General features: G+C 31.7%; 2 protein-coding genes and 1 long non-coding RNA gene across 3 annotated transcripts; 2 read left to right on the forward strand and 1 right to left on the reverse strand.

Moving 5' to 3' along the window:
- On the forward strand, positions 11,131-13,181 carry LOC109348620 (microtubule-associated protein RP/EB family member 1C-like). The gene is made up of 6 exons (XM_019589127.1): positions 11,131-11,342; positions 11,455-11,610; positions 11,722-11,828; positions 12,278-12,491; positions 12,578-12,691; positions 12,783-13,181. Exons 1-6 carry the CDS (start codon positions 11,235-11,237, stop codon positions 13,059-13,061), a joined length of 978 nt encoding a protein of 325 aa, XP_019444672.1. The 5' UTR covers positions 11,131-11,234; the 3' UTR covers positions 13,062-13,181.
- On the reverse strand, positions 15,672-18,940 carry LOC109348621. The gene is made up of 2 exons (XR_002107762.1): positions 16,275-18,940; positions 15,672-16,137 (listed from the first exon to the last, which is right to left on the reverse strand). It is a non-coding gene; the product is annotated as an uncharacterized LOC109348621 (long non-coding RNA).
- LOC109348622 (F-box protein SKIP2-like) lies at positions 21,208-23,234 on the forward strand. The gene has a single exon (XM_019589128.1). The coding sequence runs from the start codon at positions 21,301-21,303 to the stop codon at positions 22,870-22,872; it is 1,572 nt and encodes a 523-aa protein (XP_019444673.1). The 5' UTR covers positions 21,208-21,300; the 3' UTR covers positions 22,873-23,234.

The following is a 24,920-nucleotide window of genomic DNA, read 5'->3' on the forward strand; positions in this document are numbered from 1 at the left end:
GTAGATAAAAATGTCCGCTTAAAGAGTTAGCCTCACATACCTATAGATGTTCTCGACTCAGACATGATTGCTTCCGGTACAAGTCTATATGGAAACAACAAAAATCCAATTACAAGCCCATGATATATAGCCATCAGTTGAGGAGTCTGTTAAATAATACAATCTAATGTATGTGAAGATAATTCACAAATATCTAATCATTACTCAAGGAAGAGGAACCATATAATGGACAATCGAACTAAAACGGTGGATATTAAAATGAATATATCTTTTTTAAATGTCAGATAAGTTAGTGGATGTGACGCTAATCCTAGACAGAACAACCAAATATTTGGCTTATATAAAAGTATAAACATGCATGCGTTTAATCTAATCCTTATGCCTGATGAGAAACGCAAACCAAATGAATGAAATTATCCACCGAATTTAAGCGAAAAAAGAACAGTTCTATTGAAAAACCAAGAGATGTTTGGTCGGTGTAAACTTTAATTTTTTTTATTTCATAGGAATTGAAATTTAAGAAAACAAGTATATTCTGTCTTTAAGAAACAAAAACGATAAAAATGTATTTGGTTTAAGCATTTTCTTTAATTTATGCTTTTTAAACTGATAAATACTTAGCAATTCATCGAAGTTTTCGCTAATAAGTCATTTCGTTAAGTTTTTAGTGTTTGAAAATTATGCAATTTTTATATTTTAGTTGCTAAAATAAATTTGAGCTTTTAATCTCGATTCTTAATCAATAAATAGTTTTTTATCAATGTCATTATTAGACATATCAATAATTAATAGGATATGTGACAATGAGACTGTTGTCTATGTCCCATGAGAAACCAGTATCCTTAGAGTTGATTTTTGAATGGCAAGAAAATGCATACTTTTCAATTTAAATTAAGATAATTATATAATATTTTTAAACAAAATTGGGAATATATTTATATATTTTGGTAAAATCTGCCTTTATATTATTTATTTATTTATAAAAACATCATACAACTCTCTGAATTTAAAATTCAAAAATACTTTTTCATTCTCTATAAAAAAGTAAATCCTAAACAAATCTTAAGGAGTACAACGTCTATTCCTCTTAACTAGTTCCAAAGATTATATCTTAACCCTGGCCTTTTATATTACTTGGTCCAGCTAATAGAACAACTAGACTCACTAAATGTATTATAATTTTATAACCACCGTTTATAAAATAGAAAAAAGATTAGACACATTGATTTAATATACAAAAATTCAATTAATTGATTTTATAGTGAAAGTTGTCATAAATGTTTATATATATTTATACCATTCTAACATATTATAAGAAACATTTTTAGAAAATATTTTCAATAAAACTTACGAGACATGTTTTCAATAATATTTTTTTATTTCCAACGAAAACATAAAATAAGCAAACCCCAAACAAGTCCCCATGTTTTTTTATTTATAAATCCTCCCTCGTAATAAAAAATTAAAGATAAATTTATTCATTATCTTGATAATATAAAAAAATGTAATATAAATTTTGTTTGGTAGTTATTTATAGGAAAAAAATTTAGCAAGGGGGCGAGATAGAATCGGACAACTATTGAGTTTTAAACTCAGACACTCACATTTTATGTCTCACCGTTTTGGATTGAGCTACATCTCGTTAAGTAGTTGATTCGTTAAGAATATATATTTAAATTTATTTTAAAAATATATATTGAATTTATAGAGATTAAACTCTTCCAATGATATGGGCTCTTTTGTCCAGCTGTGGAGCCCAATGTTCCCATCTTGAGTGGGGGTAGTTAGGCTGAGGGTCACTATCCTTAATTATGGTTACAGAGAGCTTAGTTGTTTATTATTCAATTTTATCTTAAACCACCTTCAAGCTGTACCCAAAAAAACATCTGCAAGCCACAAACATTCACTAAAAATTTTATAATATACGGAGTAAGATTCTAAGTTTGAATGTTACAACTACAATGGCTTTTGTTTTTGGGAAAAAGCATATCCAAATTCTGGTGTAGTAGTTTTGATGTTGTTGGTTTTATTCAAGTTTAAAGTCGCACATTGAATATATGGGAAGAAGTGAAAGAATTTATAATAAGGAAAAACCCATAGAAATAATGCCTTAAGTTTTGGTTCAAGACGTGGTGTCTCACTTGTAACTCTTCACTCTTCTTATATCCATGTAATAATGAAACTCTCCAATGGTTGGAAACTCCCTCCTGTTCCAGTATGGTGCAACAGACAGATGTGAATATTTCACGTTTGCCAAATGGTTTGGACCTAAACACTTGACGTCATATCACAAGTTAGGATTGCGTGACATGCTAATGTTAATAAGTTAAAATCTATTTAATTCACGTTTGCAATCAATGAACAAACTTTAACTTCCATGAGTTTAGGTTTCCTTTCCCCATTTTCAATTGCTTTGCTTTGCTTTGAACTCTTTTAACAGACTAAATGCGGCGATAACTGATAAAGTTTCAATTGGACTTTAATGCTAACAATAGATAATAAATAATTTCTGAAGTAATTCGACATGTACCGAAATCATTGCCCAGAGCCTCAGATCTAATACTCTAATGTGGAGTTAGGCGCACGTAGGTTCCACTAGCTGACTTTTCCAATTCATCATTTGTTTATAGTGATGTCTCATTGAAAGTCTTGAGCAACTCAGAATATTACCTTTTTACATTTTTAATTTATTAATATGTGATTGATCTGAAATTAAAAACGAGACATCATCAAAAGACAAATGATATTCATCCAACCTTTATAATGGGAGGAAGCAGCTGGCCCTGAAATTTTTTGTTTCTACTTTTAATACCATCCAATTCTATATTTGCTTGTTTTTTATTTATAGTTAATATATATATATATATATATATATAATGTTAGTATAAATATTTATATATAGTTACTGTTATTTATTATTTTTTAGAAATACTAATTTTTAATGATTAATAATAATTAAATTTAAACAGTGCGTCAATCTTGTGAATGAATACTTTTTCTCTCTCTTTTGTTTAATCCATCACACACGTTAGTTTTTTTAAACTGATTTTTTGTTGTTGATATTTTCATAACTGTCTACAACGAATTTTTTACTAAATTTAGTACAACGATAAAAATTAAACTTGCTTGGTTGAATTCCCTTAATTCTATAAGTATTTTAATTCGTGAAAAGATGGTGTGGTATGTGATATTAAAGTTTATTTTATATTGGTTTATTTTTAAAAAAAAATATGAATAATTATGTATCTACAAATACCTATGGATATAGATACCTTCTTCAATGTATTGTAAGTTGACATTATCACCATATATGGGATAATGATCACTTATTCTCAATTATGTCTTATTCCTTATCCTAAGTATGTCACATTTTGCCACATGAATAAAAGAAAAATACTAAAAACAAAAAATAATAAAAAGTCACATTTTGATTGATTTAGAATATAAAATGAAATATTATTTAGAACATGTGATTTAAGTCTACCATATATGTAAGCCACCTGGAGTACATCATATTTGCCCATAGTATACTTGACATATTGTCATTCTTAAGCGTACCACAAAATAAAAGTGTTATACTAGTAGTGTTGTTATTTTTCCTTAGTATGCCATTACTTATATTTTAAATTACTATTGAACTCAAACTATAGGAACAAACTTTCCATAGTTTTTCTTTTCTATATTCATCATACTTGAACACTTACTATTCTTCAAAATTACATTGTATAGTAATTAAACGAGACTTAAAAAGGTGAAATCCAGCTTATAAATGAGTTAATTATGCCATAACTTAAAAAATATGACAAATAAATAGGTTAGAGTTAGATTGTAAACTCATGAGTCATGATGCAAGTTAAACCCTTTAACATAAACCCTAATTTCAATCGGGTTTTCTCTCTAACATCAATTCACAATTCATATATTTTATTGATACAAGCAAGACAGTAGAAATACGAAAAATATGAGTTATATATTTATAGCTTTTGTTCACTGTTGAGATGTGGTTGAAAAGTAAAAAAAAAAAATTAAACTGTTAGTTGGCAAATTTAAAAATTAACCTTTTAATCTATTAAATAAAGTATTATCCAATTAAATTTCTTTACATTTTTTCGTATGCATCAACTAAACGGTTATTCGTATCCAATAATTCAGATTCATTCAAGTAGTTTATCAGAGCTTCCATCTTATATGTTTTTAGGTAACTTATTGTCTAAATGTTCCAATACAAATTTTACTATACAACAAATGGATTACCTTCTTGTAAATAGAATGGATTATCATCTGATAAATAATAACAACCTCTCACTTTTCTAACTTTTACTTCTACTCTAAAACACACTAATTATCCTATGCTTCTAATACCTTCAAAGTTGAGATGTTTTTGTAAGTGTCCAACACCGAACCACCAAGCTTCAAGCATGATTATAATCTAAACCAAGTATATATGTTGTAATTAAGCATGAATTTGTTGAAATGTCACATTAGTATATAGATGGAACTTCTGTTTATTGGATCCTTATTTATACACTTTCCTAACAAAACCTCTAATATAAAGATGTACATGAATTGATTTTGGCTTCCTTTAACTTGCATAACTCTCCTATCAACCAAATGGTGATATGCCTAATAAACAAAAAAGTAGCAAGCAATTAAGCAAGTGAACAAAAAAATTGTGGGCATGCCAACCAATTAAAGAAGCCGCCCTATCAGCAATGGCTTCATTTTTCAACTCTCACCTGTTGGACTTGACGGTAGGTTTGGTCATGTGGGACATGCATAGGCAATTTGCGAAGGATTTAATATGTATACACTGATAGTGTAAATGTTTTTTACACTGTTAGTTAATCATCCACCATTAATTTATTAACCACTATTAACTCTCAAATAAAAATAATACAAATCAATTGTAGATGATATGTTGACAGTGTAAAAAAATTTACACTGTCGGTGCATAGATTTTAAACTCATTTGTGAATATAGAAATATAAAGTTTAGGCGCTTCCTACCCTTCATTCTTATATCCATGTAATAATGAAACTCTCCAATGGTTGGAAACTCCCTCCTGTTCCAGTATGGTGCAACAGACAGATGTGAATATTTCACGTTTGCCAAATGGTTTGGACCTAAACACTTGACGTCATATCACAAGTTAGGATTGCGTGACATGCTAATGTTAATAAGTTAAAATCTATTTAATTCACGTTTGCAATCAATGAACAAACTTTAACTTCCATGAGTTTAGGTTTCCTTTCCCCATTTTCAATTGCTTTGCTTTGCTTTGAACTCTTTTAACAGACTAAATGCGGCGATAACTGATAAAGTTTCAATTGGACTTTAATGCTAACAATAGATAATAAATAATTTCTGAAGTAATTCGACATGTACCGAAATCATTGCCCAGAGCCTCAGATCTAATACTCTAATGTGGAGTTAGGCGCACGTAGGTTCCACTAGCTGACTTTTCCAATTCATCATTTGTTTATAGTGATGTCTCATTGAAAGTCTTGAGCAACTCAGAATATTACCTTTTTACATTTTTAATTTATTAATATGTGATTGATCTGAAATTAAAAACGAGACATCATCAAAAGACAAATGATATTCATCCAACCTTTATAATGGGAGGAAGCAGCTGGCCCTGAAATTTTTTGTTTCTACTTTTAATACCATCCAATTCTATATTTGCTTGTTTTTTATTTATAGTTAATATATATATATATATATATATATAATGTTAGTATAAATATTTATATATAGTTACTGTTATTTATTATTTTTTAGAAATACTAATTTTTAATGATTAATAATAATTAAATTTAAACAGTGCGTCAATCTTGTGAATGAATACTTTTTCTCTCTCTTTTGTTTAATCCATCACACACGTTAGTTTTTTTAAACTGATTTTTTGTTGTTGATATTTTCATAACTGTCTACAACGAATTTTTTACTAAATTTAGTACAACGATAAAAATTAAACTTGCTTGGTTGAATTCCCTTAATTCTATAAGTATTTTAATTCGTGAAAAGATGGTGTGGTATGTGATATTAAAGTTTATTTTATATTGGTTTATTTTTAAAAAAAAATATGAATAATTATGTATCTACAAATACCTATGGATATAGATACCTTCTTCAATGTATTGTAAGTTGACATTATCACCATATATGGGATAATGATCACTTATTCTCAATTATGTCTTATTCCTTATCCTAAGTATGTCACATTTTGCCACATGAATAAAAGAAAAATACTAAAAACAAAAAATAATAAAAAGTCACATTTTGATTGATTTAGAATATAAAATGAAATATTATTTAGAACATGTGATTTAAGTCTACCATATATGTAAGCCACCTGGAGTACATCATATTTGCCCATAGTATACTTGACATATTGTCATTCTTAAGCGTACCACAAAATAAAAGTGTTATACTAGTAGTGTTGTTATTTTTCCTTAGTATGCCATTACTTATATTTTAAATTACTATTGAACTCAAACTATAGGAACAAACTTTCCATAGTTTTTCTTTTCTATATTCATCATACTTGAACACTTACTATTCTTCAAAATTACATTGTATAGTAATTAAACGAGACTTAAAAAGGTGAAATCCAGCTTATAAATGAGTTAATTATGCCATAACTTAAAAAATATGACAAATAAATAGGTTAGAGTTAGATTGTAAACTCATGAGTCATGATGCAAGTTAAACCCTTTAACATAAACCCTAATTTCAATCGGGTTTTCTCTCTAACATCAATTCACAATTCATATATTTTATTGATACAAGCAAGACAGTAGAAATACGAAAAATATGAGTTATATATTTATAGCTTTTGTTCACTGTTGAGATGTGGTTGAAAAGTAAAAAAAAAAAATTAAACTGTTAGTTGGCAAATTTAAAAATTAACCTTTTAATCTATTAAATAAAGTATTATCCAATTAAATTTCTTTACATTTTTTCGTATGCATCAACTAAACGGTTATTCGTATCCAATAATTCAGATTCATTCAAGTAGTTTATCAGAGCTTCCATCTTATATGTTTTTAGGTAACTTATTGTCTAAATGTTCCAATACAAATTTTACTATACAACAAATGGATTACCTTCTTGTAAATAGAATGGATTATCATCTGATAAATAATAACAACCTCTCACTTTTCTAACTTTTACTTCTACTCTAAAACACACTAATTATCCTATGCTTCTAATACCTTCAAAGTTGAGATGTTTTTGTAAGTGTCCAACACCGAACCACCAAGCTTCAAGCATGATTATAATCTAAACCAAGTATATATGTTGTAATTAAGCATGAATTTGTTGAAATGTCACATTAGTATATAGATGGAACTTCTGTTTATTGGATCCTTATTTATACACTTTCCTAACAAAACCTCTAATATAAAGATGTACATGAATTGATTTTGGCTTCCTTTAACTTGCATAACTCTCCTATCAACCAAATGGTGATATGCCTAATAAACAAAAAAGTAGCAAGCAATTAAGCAAGTGAACAAAAAAATTGTGGGCATGCCAACCAATTAAAGAAGCCGCCCTATCAGCAATGGCTTCATTTTTCAACTCTCACCTGTTGGACTTGACGGTAGGTTTGGTCATGTGGGACATGCATAGGCAATTTGCGAAGGATTTAATATGTATACACTGATAGTGTAAATGTTTTTTACACTGTTAGTTAATCATCCACCATTAATTTATTAACCACTATTAACTCTCAAATAAAAATAATACAAATCAATTGTAGATGATATGTTGACAGTGTAAAAAAATTTACACTGTCGGTGCATAGATTTTAAACTCATTTGTGAATATAGAAATATAAAGTTTAGGCGCTTCCTACCCTTCATTCTTTGTTGTGTTTGGAATGTGGGGTCTAAATGTCTATTTCAAATACGAAAATGACCATGTGTTAGCTTGGCTCTTTCTTTTTAGGACTCAATTTGTAATTTTTTTTACACATTCATTATATAATTTATTAATTAATGTATTATTTTTATTTAATAGATAATTAATATACATGACTAGTGTATGATGTACTTATAATATAAAAACTCAATTATGTTTTATATTTATGGTAAAGACCCGATGGATGAACAAAGGAAAACAATTAAATATATAAAACAAGTTGACTGTTAACTGTAACGAGGCTCCGTCCCTTAGAAATTCTATGTCCAGCTTAATTTGTCTAGACAGCTAGTGCACGAGGAGATAGATACATATGGATATAGACAAGTTCCTAAGTGTTCTTGATGATGATGCACGAATCGTACTAGTGTGGGACTCATCTCTGTATGATTTAACTACCCTGTTCTGGTTTTAATTTGGTGAAAGCCACACAACTTCAAAGAATTTATAACAATGTTTGCTTTTAAACAACAAAGTTATTTTGATTAATGATAATAAATAACTGTGAAAAAGAGATTGACAAAAATTAGTGGGAGAAATGTTAAAATGTGGTAAGAGTCATGAAAAGAAAGTTTCTTGATGAATCAAGAAGTGTATAAAAGAAAGCTTAAAGAGAGAAGAATGAGAAACAAAGATTGATAATATTCTCATTGAGTGAATTAAATTGATTGAATAAGAAGTGAATCAATATGACTTATTTATATAAGAGAAAAGAAGAAAAGAAAACTTGTAAAATAAGTAACTAGCATAAACCTAACTTGCTAATTCTTAATTTTCTAATCAACTATCATCTTCCAAAACAACTTATCATATATTTTTAATATCCCCACAAGCTGGTGAGTGGAAATTTCACTCTCCAACTTGGAATTGATTTGAAGTAATAACAACGCTTAACCACTCATGACAAAATATATCATCAAACGCTTAATCATCTATATCAGAAGTTATATCTCTGCTTAACTACTATGGACAGAAACTACCCATTCAATGCTTAACCATCCATGACAGAAGTTATATTTGAGCTTAATCATCATGGACAAAAGTGAACCAACCATTGAAGATGAAAGAGAGAGAACGGATCAGAATATTGATCCTAATGAGATGTTTCTATGATGAATAAGAAAGATGGGTAAAGGATGAACAATAAGAAAATGACGTAATCTTGTATAAGATAAATTGGTCATGATACTTCATTCTTGAAGAACTTGAGGATATCAAGAAGCTAGCTTATGCACTTGAAAAGAATTGTTGACTAAAAACAAACTCCTTCGATCTGAATTTGAAGGACGGTGAAGAAGTTGATAATGAAGAATTTGGGGCGATGTGTTGAAAATAAACATTGGATGCTAAACAATAACGCTGGAGCAATCAAAGAAATCAAGATAGTCTTGCCACATGCAACATTGTCACCTATTAGAAGCAAGATAACACTAATGAAGGCCATTAAGATGAAAAACAAAGCACCACCATGTTCTTGATTGTTGAAGTTTTCCATGAAATCCTTAATGGAACCATAAAGCGAAAGCTATCAAAATATAATTATGCTGTGATACCATGTTAAAATGTGGTAAGAACCATGAAAAGAAAGTTTATTGATGAATCAATAAGTGTATAAAAGAAAGCTTAAATAAAGAAAAATGAGAAACAAAGATTGATAATATTCTCATTGCATGAGTTGAATTGATTGAATAAGAAGTGAGCTAATATGACTTATTTATACGAGAGAAAAGAAGAAAAGAAAACTTGTAAAGCAAGTAACTAACATAAATCTAACTTGCTAATTCCTAACTTTCTAATCAACTATCATATTCCAAATTAACTTATCATACATATTTAATAAGAAATATTACTCATCATGCTTTAATACAAAAATTAGTTTATGAACCAACCAAATTTTTTTACGAACCATTTCTTACATCATATATTCGGATAGTTATATAAATAAATTAAAACCGTACGCGACGTGAGTATAAAATGTGTTTACAAACATGGACTCGAAACTTTGACATATCATATACTTAGAAAAAACTATTATATAGTCGAGGGGATTTTCATTGTTCAATAAGAGTTTTAGGTTCAGCATGTTTTAATTTAGTTGATAAACTTTTAATGTAATCACAGCCTAACATACCAGTACATAATCACCGCTTAACCTTGAATATTTAATTTGTACCAGTAAACATTTATATATGGAAAAACTAAATATTTGTGATTCAAGCAACGAGTATAACATTTTCGCAAAGCAAAAAAAGTTGTCTAATACAACAAACATGATGGCTTGCTTTGATTTAAAATATTCAAATAGAGTAAAGGTAGAAATTCTGTAGTACATAAAGAATTCAACCCAAAGCAATTAACTTAACGATGACTTAGTAACAATTAACTTAAGTAATGCGAAAAAATATCAAAGAGATTAAATGATATAATATTAAACATATCTAAATAGAGGTAATTTCAAATAACAAATTATAGAAACTTTTGAAAAGCTAAGATCAATTTAATACTTCATCATAAATTTTAAATTTAGAAGCTAAATTTAAAAAATATATATAAATGAAAGCCCCGTTACTAAAATATTATACTCAAGCTTTCTTCAATTGTTTTTCTTATTGTGTAGCTTTGTGCTATTGTACTGACGACTTGACTTATGCTTTAAATCCCATAAATAACACAGCCTGACATTATTATATGTAAACGAACAAGATTAGATATGTTTTTTTAACTGGGAGTACATCCACATTAACATAAAATGTGTTACTCCATGTGATAGTATTTGTAATTGATTAAATAAAATATATTTAAATTAAAAAATTAATAATTAAATATTTTTCTAGTCGATCATAAATAATAACATATTGAGTTGTACATTTCGATCATTAATAATAACATATTGAGTTGTACATTTTTATGAGATAGAAGATGTTTACCAGTAATATTTAGAGGTCATGCATGCTTTAAAAAAAGACATAAAATTTATCACTAATTTGTTTTTGACGCACGTACACAATATTTCTATTCATGCGTTAGCTTTAAATCTGCACACATAACTTTCCCTGTGAGATAATTCTCCTACACTGTAAAAAAGAAAATGATTAATGAAGTGATATATGTTACACATAAATCAATTTTTAATAACCAAGAAATAAATTGTGATAGAGAATTTAGAGGAGTTTCTTCACCTTCCATCCAATCAATCTATCTATAGTATTTTAAATTTGAAAATCCCGCTCTCTATAAAATTGAACTGTGTTCCTGTTGCAAAGAGCCGTTACTAGACAAATTTACAGAAAGAAGAAAATCATACAACAATGGCGACAAACATCGGGATCATGGATTCGGCTTACTTCGTTGGCAGATCTGAGATTCTCTCTTGGATCAACTCCACTCTCCAACTCAATCTTTCCAAAGTCGAAGCGGTAACGTACTATATCTTTGTTTAATTAATTTCCAAGCTTATTTTCATCTTTTCCAAAATCACCGAAAGCTTTTTAATAATTGCTTGGTTCATCGTTGTTTTCAAACTTTCAGGCTTGTTCTGGTGCGGTTCATTGCCAGCTTCTCGATGCGGCTCATCAAGGGATTGTGCCTATGCACAAGGTCAATTTCGATGCAAAGAACGAATATGATATGATTCAGAATTACAAGGTTCTTCAGGATGTATTTAACAAACTCAAAATCACAAAGGTAACCCCTATTTCCCTGTTGCATTTTCATTTTCATGTCATTTTCATTTTCAAATTAATGGATGTGTGTTTTATATTTACATGTTTGAAAATTGTTTATGAGTTTTCACAGCACATCGAGGTCAGCAAGCTAGTGAAGGGACGGCCATTGGATAACCTGGAATTCATGCAATGGATGAAAAAATATTGCGATTCTGTCAATTCCGGGCTTCACCACAAGTAATTTTACCCCCTTCTTTAATTTTTGTAGTGTTACAGATGTTATAATGATTAAAATTTTCAACAGTTTTAGAACTCAAAATTTATTGCATTTTCAGGAAAGTCTAATAGCCTTTGAATCCTCTATTGACTAAGTCAATTTAGGTCGTATTTTGAAATTAGGGTTAGAACTCAGTGATTTGGAGTTCGGAACAATGATAAGTAATTCTCATTGATTCTGAATTTGGTACTTAAATAACTCAGTAAATCACTTTGTAACTGAATTGTAAACAAGTATGAACTACTGAAAATTATAAACTCAACTAATTGCATGAATTATCTAACTAGCTAACTAACTGACTAATTTAGTTGTGTCACCATAACAATTAGTGACAAAATTATTTAGATTTTATGTTTTAAATTATGGGATGCTGAGTGTTTGAAAAATGATAATGTGATTTTCGTTTTAGTTACAATCCTGTGGAAAGGAGAGAAGTATGCAAGGGAGGAAGAGAAACTACCAAGAAATCTGCACAGTCTCAAACCTCAGTCAAGGCTTCTGCAACATCCAGACCTCATTCTTCGCACAATGCTCGAAGGAATGATGTATCCACTGCAGTAAACTCTACCAATCAGGCACCCAAGGCTACGAGCACAACAAAGAGTTCTGCATACGATGAACAGGTAGCTTTCTGTTTTAGCTTCAAAATTATTAAGTGAGTTGTGCTATAGTATATCTTTACAATTAGCTTACACTGATATTAATGCAGATAACTCAGTTGAAGTTATCAGTTGATAGCCTTGAGAAGGAAAGGGATTTCTACTTTGTAAAACTCAGAGATATTGAGATACTTTGCCAAACTCCTGAGATAGAACACTCTCCAGTACTGTGCTCTTAAACTTCCCTCTTTTACTAATGTAACTGGCTATTGGTATGGGTGTAGTCATGGTTGGTTATTGTCATTCATGATTCAGGTTGTTGCAGCAATTCAGAAGATACTGTATGCTACAGATGATGATGGAACTGCCGTGGTTGAAGCTCAAGCTATGATTTCTGGTGAACAGAAGGAGGCTGAACGATTGAGCCCCATTGCTGAGGTTTCAGAGGAGAAAAGCTGTTCAGAAACTCGGAAGAGAAAGAATATTGTCGATCTTGAATTTGATGTTGCTGGTATCACAAATTTGTCTCCAAGACAAAGGCTTTCTGACATTTCAGATGTTCATTGCAGCGAGTCACCTCTTACGACTTGCTAAAGAGGGAGCGAGTAACTTTTGTTGTCAATTCAATTGTCAACTTGGAAAACTCTTTTTGGTCAAAATTATTATTGTTTTATGGCAGGGAATGTTATAATGATTTTAGGAGGCTCTTTTAGAGAGACTATTATGTTATGAGTGTGGTATACAGTATATTTCAACTCTGAAATATGTCCGCATAATTAAGGATCCACTTCACAGACCTTATAGTTGTGTCATTGTAGAATCCAGTAAAGTAACCTTGGTTTGTGCTTCTACTATTATGCATATTTTTCCCAGCATTTTTTATACCTTGCAATGTTTGCAAAATCAACAAATTGTAAATCTGTATTCGAATATGTAATTAATCTCTGAAACATAAACATGATTTGTCCTTGTTGTAAAATCTGCAAATCCAGCTAATTGGAGAACTAGCAATGGAATAGCCATTCAAGAATGACACCAACATCGTCTGACCAAACAAATGAAGGTCCATTATGATTCAAGGTTCCAAAATGTTATTGGAGTATTGGTTGATCTTATGATGGGAAGGGTGGATCGGTGATTTGGTAACATGTTCGGTGAATGGGTGTATATGGAGGTCCTGTTCCTCTGCCTACATAATCACCATCCTAACTATCCATAACAACTTAATCTACATTTGATTCCAAATTACCTCATTGAAAGCATTCTCCAGGAATTTACTAGATCAAAATTAACAACCAAATAATAATAAGGTAGCATTATTTCCAAAAGCTTAATCTAACATTTTTGCTCTATGAATTCTTCTGTCAAATATAAACTGTGAATGCAGAAGGTGCCATGGAACAAAAGTTGGAATCCACTATGGACTAACCTTCTTCTCCGGGGCCAGGCCAATAAGAGAGGAATGTGCTGGTGATTCACCAGCCCTGTCTGAAATTGTACACCAGTGCTGTTGCCTGTTCTGCTGCTGCAGTGGTGATTCATTACCTGCTGCTGCAGTGGTGATTCATTACCTGCAGCTGCATTATACACATAGAGAGCGATTTTCTAATGTGTCCAATGTCACATGTTAAGAACACACTCAATTGAATAAGTTTTCATTAGAAAACTGAATCAGTGATATTATATATCATTTAATATATAATATAAACAAACTATTGCCTCTTATGCACTATATGTGGAAGGCTATAAATTATGAAGTAATATTTAATAAACTATTTCCTCTTTTGCACATTGTATGATAGGCTATAATATATATCATTGGCAACTTCATAATATCTGCGCATACTTTGTGTAAAGGCTATAACCCGCTCATGTGCTAATGTTTTTGGTCCTGCATAAAAGATGATTTGTGTTATGGTCATCTGAGAATTTCCTGTGAAGGGTGTTCATGTTTGATGTTCCTTTGAATTGTGTGCTATTTGTCAGGTGTGTCGATATATGGATTATCTGATTGTGAATATCTTCTATAAACCTTCTATAAATTCTAGACTTAGATGGCACCTTCTATGAAGGGTTTATCTAGAAAAGAAGTGTTTTACTGATGAATGGACAATTACTCCTAGGCGTTTAATGCTCTCTGAATATACTGCTTTTGCCTACCTTTGAGGGTCTACAATAATTAATTCGAACTTTAAGCACAACCTGCAAATATTCAATTATATGATGAACATGTCTACTTGCACCTTTGAAAATTCTGATATCTTTTTATATGTAACACTTGCTTCTATTTTTTCTGTGCTAATTTTAGTAGTATAAATATTGAACATATTTCTTATGCATGACACTTTATCTACCAAAACTGAGAAGTGATAACTTTCTTTATCATCTAATAGGTACTGAGTTTCGCTTACTATGTAAGTGTTGGGAATTCCTTATTATTGGTGAAATACCAATCCTAAGATCTTGAATATCATAATTCTCACATACATATATTAACAAAGGATGCAATGTCATACCTGAATCCATGTTCTACGTTTCTGAAAGAGGTTTTGTGGTCTGATTCCTCTTGAGACTTGCGTTTTCACTCTGATGGGGAGATGAGAAAACTGAATTTGATTTGATGTGTTGGGAACCATAACTTTCCTTATGTTAACTTATAGGGTTCCCATTATTCCATATGGGTTAACCTGATGGGTATCCACCATTAAACCCATATCATTTATCAGCTTTTAGAAATATAAGGGAACCAGTAATTAAATCACTTATAATATAACCCTAAAAATAAATAGGTAAGCACTTTTTTTTGCTTGAAATGCTTGCAGACCTTTACTCATATGCATGTAAAAGGAGGTACCATTAGTAGTCTTCAGTGTCCTGAAGCAAAATGTAATGTTATGATTCCACCTGGTCTTTTAAAACACTTAGCTTCATGACAATGAGTATGAACGCTGAGAATCCATGATTTTGGAGAAAACACTTGCATCAATGTTTGATGTTGTTTATTGTCCAAGGTGTGAAACACCTTGTATAGAGGATGAAGACCAGCATGCTCAATGCTCAAAATGCTTTTTTAGCTTTTGCACCCTTTGCAGCGAACAACATCATGTTGGCATTGCATGCATGACGCTAGATATGATGCTTCAGATTCTGCAGGTGATCCATAATTGAACATTTAGTTTACCTGGTTGTTTAGATTGTGTCGATTTTTTGGGCAAAGAAACTACATTTTAAAGGAAGTGATTTGAGTTCCAATAGCTTAAGTACCAGCTCAATCTTTTTTCTTTGATTGCGTCATTTGCTCTAAGATTGTGAAGAATGTTATTGAATGCTGTAGTTTGTTGGCATTATCATTGTTTTGTTGTGAGTTTTATCAGCTGCTATAATTTGAAATTGACATGGTTTTTTGTCTTGCTCTATAATTTGAAATTGACATGGTTTTTGCCAGTAATTTATTTTAGCCAAAAAATGCATCTAAGCTTTTCGATTTTATGTCATCTCACTTCAAGGAAGATCAAAAGCGTAGGGAACGCGAAAAGATCAATGAAATGCTTAGTATGAAAGAAATACATGGTGATTCCAAGTTGAGCCCTTCTTGCCACATGGCAATTTCTCGAACTGAAGGTTGTAACAAAATGGTCTGTGGTAATTGTGAAGAATATTTCTGTTACCGCTGCAACAAAGCAATTGATAAATCAGATCCATACACACATTTCAAGTATATGGCTTTTCAAAACACCATATAAATTCTTTTTTTATTGGTTTGCATCTGCACAAGATTTCAATTTACAGAATTCAATAAGAACTTACTTTTTCCAATTTAAGCATGCGATTTGTTCCCGCAAGAAATGATTTAGAACTGGCAAGAGCGTATCAATCATCGGTCGGGCAAGTTCTAATTGTCGTCAATTTAATGCGAAGGCGTGTCAAGCTTTCTGCCTATTCTTGTATAAGTACGGCATGAAATTATCTGTGATTTGCTTCCAACTTAACAATTCCCTCACCTTTAGCAAACTTTCAGTGGCTATTGTTCCATTGACACATAAATTTGTTTATCCACACTCCTTACTAACTAATGATTATCTTTTTAAAAGATTGTGATTGGTTAATGAAGAGCATAGAGAGAAAATTAGAAGTGACAATAGCCTCACACATTTATTCTGATCCACAGTTAAGCAAACTTCTACTTTGGAGCACAACCTTATCATTAGAATGTTTTTTTATATTCTTGTATCGACACTGTGAAGCAATCATGATTTCATACAAAGGTGGAAGTCATGTCCAAAAATGTCTAGTGAGTGTCAATTGTATCCTTATGCAAAATAAAGCAAATATGAGGATGGTGTGTATTAATCATATTTGAACTATGGAAGAGTAAGAGTCAATAAGATTTTTTCTTTTGGGGTGAAAATATTCTCTTTCATAAAAAGTGTAATGTTATGTTGGTTGCATGGAAAGTGTCTTATATCTGACTTATCACAGAGGGTATGGCGCATAAGGTTTTAAAAGAAAACCCAGAACAACATGCCCTTAGACATTCCAAAACAGTGCTAAAGAGCCAACCAAAATGAAAATAGAGAAAAAATACTTCAAAACCAATATGTAGGGAGTGACTTAGTGAACATACCGAGTAACAATTGCTGATTCTTTTGCAACTATTTGCTAGGATGAGATCATTGCAGACTACGATAAGTATGAGAAGCACTCCAAAACTAGAAGATACCAGAACCTAAGTTTTAGGATGTGACGTGTGTTGCTTGAATTCTCTGAAAAAACTCAGAACAAATTTTGATTTCTTAATCCTTGTAGTAAATCCATCGGTGTTTTTCTTAGCAAGGGAGACATGGGTCGGTTATGCTAATCTTATAATCCCTTCACTTGAGTCATGATTGTCACATGGGCTCAAACATATTGTGCTGACTTAAGAAATCATGCATTTAGGGTCAGTTTTCTAACCTCAGACCAATGCACAAAGCATAATATCCACATTTAAATTAAGAAAAGGGACTCATTACTGTGAAACATACCAACCGACCTTGCTTTTAACATCAAGCATTTGTTGCTTGTACTTTGGGTTACCAACCGCGATGCATACCATCCCCTTCTACATTATTACCATTATAGAACTCTCTAGTCTCTACAATTACATTTAGGATTGAATAGAGCTGAAGAATATAATCCCTATTAGCAATTTGAACAACTATTACTTTGTACAATTGCATTAAAGATCATCCAAACGGTGTAATTCACATTTAAAGTTCTCCAATAAAAATTCATTGAGATTTAAAATTGTTGAATAAAGGCAACTAGGGGCCAATCCAGATTTAAAATTCATCAAGCCAATAAGTATCTCATCTGGATTTAAAATCCATCTAGCCAAGATAAAAGACACCATCCCATTTCACATAGTGAATAAAGAATTTTTCTTATATCGCCATTGTTCAGTTTTTCCCATAGTTTCAATTATACAGGATCCAACATTATTGATAAATAATCAAGAACGACATCTATATCCCATAAACAATCAATAACGATATCTATAGCCCATAAATAATCAAGAACTATATCAAGAAATCGCCTCAAAAATATTTTTGTGGTTTTAGAACATCGTGTTTTTTTTTTTGAAAGATGACGTTTTCGTCAAATCGATAACACATAATTTCAAAATGTTGAAAATCAATAGTGAAAAGATAGAGTCATATAGATGTTCATTTATTAAACTTAAACCTTTAGGATCTCGTTCTTCTCTTAATTCTCTTATCCAACAGGGTATGAGATTTCTTTTGTCTTCGCAAAGGTCACAAAAGAGAATAATAATATGAAAGAAAAAGTAGTAACCATCACAGTACTTGGCACTATCACATAAGGACAAGAAGGGCATGAAATGAGTTTCTCAAAATGTTTATTCAATAAAACAAAGAAGACAAAAAGGAAAATGAAACTACTCTGCAATTGTCCAGTTTCTGATGAATAAAAGTGCGATATTATAACGAAGAAAACCCAAGAAAACGATAAAAACGTACCTTATATGATTTGATTCCAAACCCAACTTTCATATGTAAAAACTAGTCTCAAGGCTACGTTTTTTTTGTAGTTTTTTAGGCTAACCAAAAAAACAGAGTATAGAGAAAAACCACAAAACCAAAAATAACATCAGATCAGATAAATCATACTTAAAGAGTGCATTTTGTCAACGAAGATGCCACTTTCGTAAAATCAATAACAAATAACGTAAAAAAGAATAAAGAGAAGAAAGATTTGTCGTCATAAAGAAAAACATGCCTCTCTCTGGAACAAGAAGTGAACATCATGGTTAAGTGAGGGAAAAGAGTAAGGTGTGACAATAATAAAGGATCGGGAAACACCACAAATCTCAATCTCCAAATCACTCTCTCTGTAACAAAGATGATTAATCACGCTTGTGTGATAGAGAGAAAGAGAGAAAACGAGACTCTCTATCTCCCTCCAACAAAAAAGAGAACAGAACTGCATGTGTGGCTGTAGTCAGCACTCTTTTATAGTTAAGCTGGACGTAAAGCTTACGCACAATTTGGACTTCGTTTTAAACTTAAAAAAATGCTGAACGTAAATGTCACGCACAATTTGGGCCTCGCTATTTTTTTTAATAAGTTTGTTATAATTACAGAATATATTTTTTTTAATCTTATTATGTAAAGATCATAAACAGGTCAGGCCAGGCCGAGCCTGTATAGCATATAGAAGTCTGGGCCTGACCTGTTAGTTTCAAAGCCTAGGCTTAGTTTATTTAAAAGTCTGGTCTTATCTGTTAGCTTGTTTCAAGGCTATTATACTATATTATATTGAAATAGGTGATCATATCTATATTTAAGTAACTAATATGCATACTTTTAAATAGATTTTTATAACCCTAACAATTAAATTATATGTTTGTATACATTTTTATATTAAAATTACATATATAATAACATTATTTATATATTTAATGTATAAAATATGAACATTATTACATAATATAACTAAATAGGTCAGCTTGTTAGGTTTAATAGGTCATTTGGATGACCTAAATCTTGGTCTGTTAAACTAAATAGGCTTTTCAAAAAATCCTAAGTCTAGCCTGTTTACGAGAAAAGTCTGGTCTGACCTAACCTGTTATAGGTCAGGTAATAGGCACCTGGTAGGCGGTCTGGCCTGTTTCCACCCATAATCATAACTCGTTACATAATATAATGAGATCTTATTAGGGAAAATTAACCTAGAAAAAAATATATTTGATCTTAACCTTATTGAGTTTGAAGTGATTGATTTAATACTTTATAATTATTTAGTACAAAATAAAGATAATTTTTGCCAAAGTATAATTTATTATCTAAATTTTTCATTATATATACGTATATATTTTTATATGTCAAATTATACATGCATAATAATAAGTAATATTGAGAAAATTTTATCTAAGATGAGTATGTGTTGTATTAAATCGAGTCTAGAGTTGAGTTAAAAGGTAGACTGATCAACATTTAAGGTTGAGATAACTTCGAGTATAAAGTCAAATTCAAAAAATGATTCAACCAATATTTAAGGTTAGTTAAGTAACAAGTCTTAGCCAATCCAATCACCTCTAGTGACACATAAGGCAAATATATAGACATGCTCAAGGGTTTATTTGCTTTTTATAAATGAATAAAGGGAAATGAATAGAGGGAAATAGAATATTTCTAAGTGTTATAAATGATATAGATATAATCCCTTCCCGTATGCTCCAAAAATAAGCTGGCAAACAAAACTTATGGGGGATGCCTTATACAATCAATCATTTATCACTATTTTCTCATTTTTCTCATTTCTTTGTATAATATTTTAGTTGTTTCAGGGTTAAAAAAAGGCACTCGTAGGACTTTGAAGGTTCCTGCGCATATATCTTGGCTTCTTCAGCAAAGACTTTTCAGCTGAATATATGGAGTGGATTGGCTCCAATCGATATATTAAAGGATGTGATGTCAGAGGAAAAAACAAAATACCTCAAACTGTGTAAATGAAAACAATTACATGTTAGAAGAAAAGAGAAATATTAAAGACAATATTAATTATAACTAAAGCATCACCTTAATTATTTGTTTTTTTTTTCAAAACAATTTATGAATAGCATGGGAATGATATCAAGCTCGTAGGCTCATACTTTAAATAGGTTGGAATCTCACTCACACAAATAAAAAAGTTAGAATCAAATTAATTATATTTTAATAATTTCAAGATAATGTTATATTTCAAATCACGTAAATCTGGTTAAATAAATCCACATAAAGGTAAAAAGATAAAGATATACACAAATACATTAGTGGCTCAAATACATTAGAATATTTATGAAGGAAAGAAAAATAATAAGGATTTAATATGTATATACTAATAGTATAAATGTTTTTTACACTATCAGTCAATTATTTACGATTCATATGTTATTTATTATTGACTCTCGTACAAAAGTAATACAAATTAATGATAGATAATATTTTGATAGTGTACGAAACTTTACACTGAGACTGAGACTGCATAGATTTTAAACTCAAATAATAAAATATATTGAGACGTTTTCTTTTTTTTTTGAAGGTCAGAAAATTACAGAGGGAAGGGGGCAAGGTCCAAGAAGAGAGACATTATAGCCCACTATCATGGGCTGATTCTAAATGCATGAACCCATACTTTAATGTCGGCCTCGTTTATGATTACACGCGCCTTCACATTCCTAATGAGGTGTAATTTCCACGCGCTCTGCACTAACCTCTTTTTCTTAAAATCATTGGATACCTCTCCACCGCACACACCCACATTGATTGATACAACAAACATCACATCCCAAATGGGACAGTCACCGTCCACCGCCGTGCCGTTACCGGAACTCGTCCCGAGGAAATATTCCGACAGCAATCGATTCAGTAACCTTTTCGATGACCCAAATGAACATTTTGATTTCGATTTCAGCGATGATTCAACGGAGAACCGCGACTTCATGGCCGATCTACCCGATGATTGTCTTGCCAGAATATTTAATTGTCTCAGCTCCGGTGACCGGAAGCGTTGCTCTCTCGTGTGCCGGCGGTGGCATCGTGTCGACGGTCAAACCCGTCACCGTCTTTCCCTGAACGCTAAATCTGGTTTGCTAGATTTCGTTCCTTTCCTTTTCAACCGATTCGACTCGGTAACCAAACTCGCCCTCCGATGTGATCGAAAGTCAACCAGCATAAACGACGACGCTTTGATCCTCATCTCGCTCCGCTGCAAGAACCTCACCCGTCTCAAGCTCCGCGGTTGCCGTGAGATAACGGAGACCGGAGTGGCCGGTATCGGAGATAACTGCAAGGTTCTGAAGAAGCTCTCGTTTTCTTCATGCATGTTCGGCGCAAAAGGAATTAACGCCGTCATCCACCGTTTTAGGGTTTTGGAAGAGCTCTCCGTTAAGCGGCTCCGTGGGGCCCATGATAGCGCTGAGTTTGTTGATTTTTCTGGTGCTGGCACTTCGTCTTTGAAATCTATAACATTGAAGGAACTCGTCAATGGTCAAAGCTTCGCACCACTTGTAATTGGTTCGAAAAAGCTCCGAACTTTGAAGGTAATTTCGTGTTTGGGGGATTGGGATGAAACCCTAAAGGCGATTGGGTGCTCGAATAACGGGTTAGTCGAAATTCACCTTGAGAAGATTCAGGTTAGTGATGTGGGTCTTGGTGGGGTATCTAATTGTTTGGGGTTGGAGACTCTACACATTGTGAAAACTGCCGAGTGTTCAAATTATGGGATTTGTGGTGTTGCTGAAAGATGCAAGCTGTTGAGGAAGATTCATATTGATGGATGGAGGACCAATAGGATTGGTGATGATGGTTTGATTTCCATTGCTAAACACTGTCTTAATTTGCAAGAACTTGTCTTGATTGGTATTTATCCTACTTATTTGAGCTTAGCGGCGATTGCTTCGAATTGCAAGAGTTTGGAAAGGTTGGCTCTGTGTGGGATTGTAACAGTTGGTGATGCTGAGATTGAGTGCATTGCTGCAAAGTGTGGTGCACTTAGGAAGCTTTGCATTAAAGGGTGTCCCATTTCTAATGCTGGCATTGGAGCCCTTGCTTCGGGTTGTCCTAATTTGGTTAAAATTAAGATTAAAAAATGCAAAAATATTACTGGTAAAGGTGTAGAGTGGCTGCGTGAAAAGAGGGCTTCTTTGATGTTTAGTTATGATGATAGTGAAGTTGAAGCTTTGGATGGGAGTGGAAGTGAAGGGGTTGGTGCAGTTCAGGATAATGCAATAGCAGATCTGCCTGCTCTTGAACAAGTAAATATGATTGATGTTGCATCAAGTAGTATTAATCACCGATTGACGATGTTCAGAACAAGGATTGGGTTTGTGGCTGGTTTTAGAAGGTGGGCAAACAGTGGTTAGTGGCTTTTCATGATCTTAGTAAGGAAGCAAATACATTCTTGCCATGTTCACATTTCACAATACGTGATATGAGTTCATGTATGTAATTGTCTCATGTTCCTTGCAGTGTTGCTTAATGAATTTTTTTCCCTACAATTTGTAATAGCAGTATTTTTTCTGTTTACTACTTTTGCCATTTAGCCTCAAATGATTGTTCCTATTCAATTTGTTGTTTGGAACTTTGGATGGTGATATGTGCCAGCTTGCTAAGTCTATTTCATTAACTTTGCTTGATTCAATATTGTGTGTGAATTGAAACTGTATGAATATACTTGTGCCAGTACAAGTATTCCAATGTTAATGATACCCAATGTGTTATAACAGGAATCACTTTTCAATGAAAGAATATTGAAACACTTCATTAACTTGTCATGGACGGATCAGAAACATGGCAAATTTTGGTCTGCAAACTAACTACAATTTTGATAATAAATAGCAGATTAATAGCTTGGGAATGGAATCATTAATGCCACTTCTAAATACACAACCAGTGTTATCATTCAGCTGCATTGCCTCTCACAATAAGTATAAAAAGATGTGCATGGTGTTATATTTGATGTGTAACTCAGATGCTGATGGTAAGCAGAAGCAGATAAGTTTGTTGTCTTGGAAAATCTGCCTTTGGTTTCTTGTGTATGTAGTCTGCAAATACAGATGCATTCTGCACAAGGGCACATCATGTACAAGAGAGCCATACTTTTCTGTTGTTGCTGAAAACATACTTTTGCTAGACCTGAAAAGCTGTGGTCAAACTCTCATATTCAATTATCTAAGTGGTGGCTTAGGTTGTGTTGTGGACTTTGTTATTTCATTGCTACGTTGCTCCCTATGGATATTTTAATGTTATTGTAAATGGATTGGTTCATATCTTTTTTTTATTTCATTGTCATAAAATTATCTATTTCCCTATTTTGAATTGCCCTCATGCCAACTTCAAAATATTAAACAATTTAGGAAAATCAATGGTATCACAAGAAGTCTTAGTCTAATTATGTTTAGTGGCTATATGGATGAAATGATGTGGAAATACTTTATCATATATTATGTTTATTATAAATCTTTCATAATTGTTTTGCCTATATTTTTCGAGAGCATATGTGTTATCCCACAAAAGTGTATGAAAAAATGTATTTAAGTTAAAAAATTAATAATTAAATGTTTCTCTGACTAATTACATGCAATGGTACATGAAGTGGTAAATTTATGGGGAGAGAAGATGTCCACCCTAATCTTTCCTAGTCTCTATGCCTCTAGAAATTCAATATATCTCCATTTTGTCTAGTTTACTTAGTGGGCTTTTAACTGTCTTTATGGATTATTTTGAGTCTGGATTGGGTTGGAAATATTTGTTGCTTATCTGTTTTTTTTTGTCATTGATTGAGGGTACTTTATTGGTTGTGGTCCATCATCAAATGTAGATAATCTAAAGTATCATTGATGGCTCCACTGTGAAGGTCAAAAAATGTTTGACAAAAAGTCTGAGTTCAAATCCGGTTGGTGATGGATCTTCTTTAATCCTACTCTTTTAGTATCATTATATGTTTCATTGAGGCTTATTATAACACGCCTTGTTCTAAAATGGGGCACAGCTTCTACTCTTTTAAGTTTTTTTTGTGTGTTAGAAAACAGACAAGTTCATGCAGACTATCCTTCTCATTTCAAATATATTGGAATGTATGGTAATTTTTCTTGCTTTTGGTCCACAGTTCCTTATTATTATTTTGGAAGTATATGAAAAAATTATAATTAAAAAGTTTAACCGAGACAAAATGAGTGTTTATCACTTTCCCTGGCTTCTATTTTCTGCACTGTTTTTTTAATATATAATTTAATATCAGTTTTCTCCAATTCAAAGTTTTATATTAAAATACAACTATCATGCTGAATTTTATTTGCAAGTTAAATCTCTTTTAGTATAAAAAAAAGTTGTTATAGAAACTTAAGTCAAGGAAATTTGGTAAACATTTGCATCACAATTGGAAATTTTATTTCAGCAGTAGTCAGTATCC

This window comes from Lupinus angustifolius, chromosome LG06 (genome assembly GCF_001865875.1).
Source record: "Lupinus angustifolius cultivar Tanjil chromosome LG06, LupAngTanjil_v1.0, whole genome shotgun sequence".
In the NCBI taxonomy this organism is placed as follows: domain Eukaryota; kingdom Viridiplantae; phylum Streptophyta; class Magnoliopsida; order Fabales; family Fabaceae; genus Lupinus; species Lupinus angustifolius.

What these genes read in the sequence shown, in the direction of transcription:
- LOC109348620 (XM_019589127.1), top strand. Translation starts at nt 11,235, where the DNA reads ATGGCGACAAACATCGGGATCATGGATTCGGCTTACTTCGTTGGCAGA. An exon ending in AATTCCGGGCTTCACCACAA is followed by an intron (nt 11,829 to 12,277) that starts GTAATTTTACCC and finishes TTTTCGTTTTAG; the next exon opens with TTACAATCCTGTGGAAAGGA. An exon ending in GTTCTGCATACGATGAACAG is followed by an intron (nt 12,492 to 12,577) that starts GTAGCTTTCTGT and finishes ATATTAATGCAG; the next exon opens with ATAACTCAGTTGAAGTTATC.
- LOC109348622 (XM_019589128.1), top strand. Translation starts at nt 21,301, where the DNA reads ATGGGACAGTCACCGTCCACCGCCGTGCCGTTACCGGAACTCGTCCCG.